This window comes from Nicotiana tabacum, chromosome 8, assembly GCF_000715075.1.
Source record: "Nicotiana tabacum cultivar K326 chromosome 8, ASM71507v2, whole genome shotgun sequence".
Classification (NCBI taxonomy): domain Eukaryota; kingdom Viridiplantae; phylum Streptophyta; class Magnoliopsida; order Solanales; family Solanaceae; genus Nicotiana; species Nicotiana tabacum.
In genome coordinates, this window is record NC_134087.1 from 16,719,918 (window position 1) to 16,723,274 (window position 3,357).

Consider the following 3,357-nt stretch of genomic DNA (forward strand, 5'->3'; position numbering starts at 1 on the left):
TTTATATTGAAATAATTATGTATTTTGTTCTATAAATCGTAAAAGTTACTTATGTGGAGAATATTACTTGTTTAGATCACAATACTATTTAATATTACTTCTTCAGTGCAGCAGCCAGTCCTTAATGTTTTTCTTGAGGGAAGCTTCAAATTTCAAAAGCAAATACATGATTGTGGTAGCCTGCCTAGCTATTTTTTTTGTTAAGCTAGTTTCAATCCAAAATGACCTTGTAAAAAGGTTTGTTATTTTGATGGTTTTAAGGTCATAAAATACAAGGTTAGCAGCAGTGGTTGGAGCCAATATATTTTAACAAAAGTGATTCAAATATAAAGAAGATTGCCCATGACATATGGTAAAAGAAACAGGTAGCTTACTTGATTCATCTTTTATCAACGAAGAAACATTACATAACACTTACGGTGTGTAATTAATCTATGCTTAATGTTGATAAACTAGGACAATAACCGACCGAACAAAAACCGAAAACCAACCGAAGCGTAGTTTTAAATACCGAACCAACCGAGGTTATATTGGTTCGGTTGTCAGTGCACCAAATTAATAATCGAACACCGAATAAATCGAACCGAACTTATTGCAAACCGCACCGCACCGACAGACGCCCACCTAGTTTTCGCAGATACCCTTCTATTCGCAATTGCTCTTCTTCTTAAATTAAAACCAAATATAAATTGTTCATTAACAGGGGTCCATTAGTAATGTTATTGTAGGAAGAAAACAGACAAGACTCAAGAAGTTTGACATAATTAGTTACATTTAGTCTACAGAAGCACTAATAGTAAAACACCAAAACCTAGTATAGCTATCCTATTCAGGAAATATTTATTTGCTGCGAAGACTTGATATCAGTACAAAAGACTATAAAAATTCCTATAATTTAACAAATCCATGCAAATTGGAATTTACAGATTGTTTTACAAAGTCAAGTCATTCACAAACAAAAATGCAGTATTAATGTCACAGATAACCAAGCCAAATAAGCTCCTTCTTACCAAATAAATCACTTAGAAAAGTTTAAGGGTATGGTTTATAGTATCCTTTTGATCTATTGTTCCTTAGAGCACAACAACCAACAGAGTAAATTATGATGATAAAAACGAAGACACAAAAGTTGATGAGTGCAAATTTGTTCCAATTTTTCTGTATAGATTCAAGGAATGATGATTTGCATGATTGGCAATTGAAACAGAGCTCATTCTGAACATTGCTCCAAGTTTTGCAATCACTGTCTGGCACGGCTGGTCCTGCTTTTGGCATTGTCCAGTGGGTTGCATTGTGAAACTCAAAGCCGCAGTAAGTTGGCGGTTTACAACAACTCGACTGCACCATAAAAAAAAAATATTAGCATGTTCAAAAGTCTAAATATATACTCTCCGTTCACTTTTGACTTTGCACACTCATTAAGAAAAAATAAATGAAGTATATATTTTATAGTATTACTATAATAATAATAGTATTTTTGAAAATCTTGAGAAATGATTTGGGGTTATTGATAAAACAGGAAAAAAAAGATTGTTTTTTTTGATTTAGTATATTGGACAAATAAAAAAAAATATATTGTTAGTATAGGAGACAAGTAAAAGTGAACGGAGGGAGAGAGTAGAACTCAATGTGACAATTGACAACTAAAGGTTTAGTCTCCTCAATATATTTGAGCAAGCGTTATTTCATCTAAAAGGAAATTAATACGTATAATCATTTCATCCATAGAAGCTCTATGTGAACCACGCATGCACCGCCGAGGCCACATGTATTGAAAGGGTTTCAATTTGTATCCTTACGTCGAAAAACTACACTGTATAGCTAGATAAATTTATTTATTTATATATATGTATATTATATATTGACATTCCTTAACTTTTCCGTAAGCTTACTTTTTTATATTTTGACTCTCATCAGTAAAAATCCTGCTCCGCTACTGCATACATGACGCGACATTGTATTAAACGAGTCTAGCGAAAAAGTGCACCAAAGCATAAATCAAGATATATATAGGTGTTGGGCTAAAATGGTCAAAAGATACTCTTAATATGATGTCATATTGTCCGCTTTGGCCCAAGTCTGCACGATTTTTCGCAAAAGACCTCACACCATTAAGAGATCCCTACAACTTATATGTAGGCTGTCAATTTTTTCAACTACTAATGTGAAACTTTGTTCGCACACCCAACAATAGGAAACCCGCATGCAAAACTAATGAAAGGGTAAAGACAATAAAAAATGAAACCTGAGTAAAGGTGAGGCTATATTTGTAAAAATCTGCAGATTTGCCACGTGGAATCATTTGACAATATTTGAAAGTAGCCATACAACTCTTAATATCACCCCAATGTTTTTCATTAACAACATGCCTCTCCAACCAATATTGCCAATCTCCAAATTTGGCTTCATTATCTCCCTTTCCAGATAAAGCCTTGCCCACGTTCTTATTTGTAACCAAAATAGTGAAAACCGAGAAACAAATCATTCCCACAATGAACAAAAACAGAAAAAATAAATATATCCATAGGAAAAATGAGGCTCTACAGCAAGATCCCACTAATCCCATTAAAGAAAGTACGAGAAGTGATGCCCCAAATATTAAAAAAGGCATGTAAATTGCTTTTTGGCAAAGGCTTTTACTTTCTTCTGCTTTAGCCCAAATGCCAATTGCTATAGCCATTATAGCAAGAACAAAGGTTAACAAGTTAACAAATGAGATTAAGAAATTGCTTACACGAACCATTTTTTTGTTTCTTTTTTTTGGATAGGAAAAAAAATTGATGAATAATTATATGAAAGATCAGATCTCTAAGGGTTGAAAAAGAACCAACCCTTGAAACCTGATCAGGGTATGTTCTTTCTTAGTAGTATTTATTTCTTCTTATTTTTTCTGTTTTTTTTGGGTAGCTAATGAAGGATGTTGAGAATGGGCGGTGAGAATATGGAATAATGCGTAGAAAAAGGTGGAAAATAAAGGAAGTCTGTCTGGTGGAGATGTTATTTAATTATATTGCTGTTTTCATTAATCCAAAGCAGTCGATGGTTAATATAAAAGAATTTTACCTCCTGTAGCAAATGTTAATACCTTATTTATTTTAAATAAATATCATTTTAAAAAAATTATATTCTATAGATACATTTTAATGTTTATAGCAAAATATCTATTTTTGGTTACCTCCTTCCCTTAAGCCACTATATGCACTATTTTTATTTTTCTCTCTCCTTTTTCAGATTTTTCTCTCACATAATTACTGTATTTGATATAAACTTCTCACTCCACGTTCTCTTTCTCTAATTTGATACACGCCATTCTCTTCCCCCATTCCGTGGATCTCCGCTCTTTCTTCTCACGCCATG

General features: G+C 32.9%; 1 protein-coding gene across 1 annotated transcript; it reads right to left on the bottom strand.

The window, feature by feature from the left end:
- Positions 1 to 817: 817 nt before the first annotated feature.
- Positions 818 to 2,900, bottom strand: LOC107821377 (tetraspanin-8-like). Its single transcript, XM_016647814.2, has 2 exons — positions 2,246 to 2,900; positions 818 to 1,338 (listed from the first exon to the last, which is right to left on the bottom strand). Exons 1-2 carry the CDS (start codon positions 2,741 to 2,743, stop codon positions 1,033 to 1,035), a joined length of 804 nt encoding a protein of 267 aa, XP_016503300.1. The 5' UTR covers positions 2,744 to 2,900; the 3' UTR covers positions 818 to 1,032.
- Between the last annotated feature and the right edge of the window lie 457 nt (positions 2,901 to 3,357).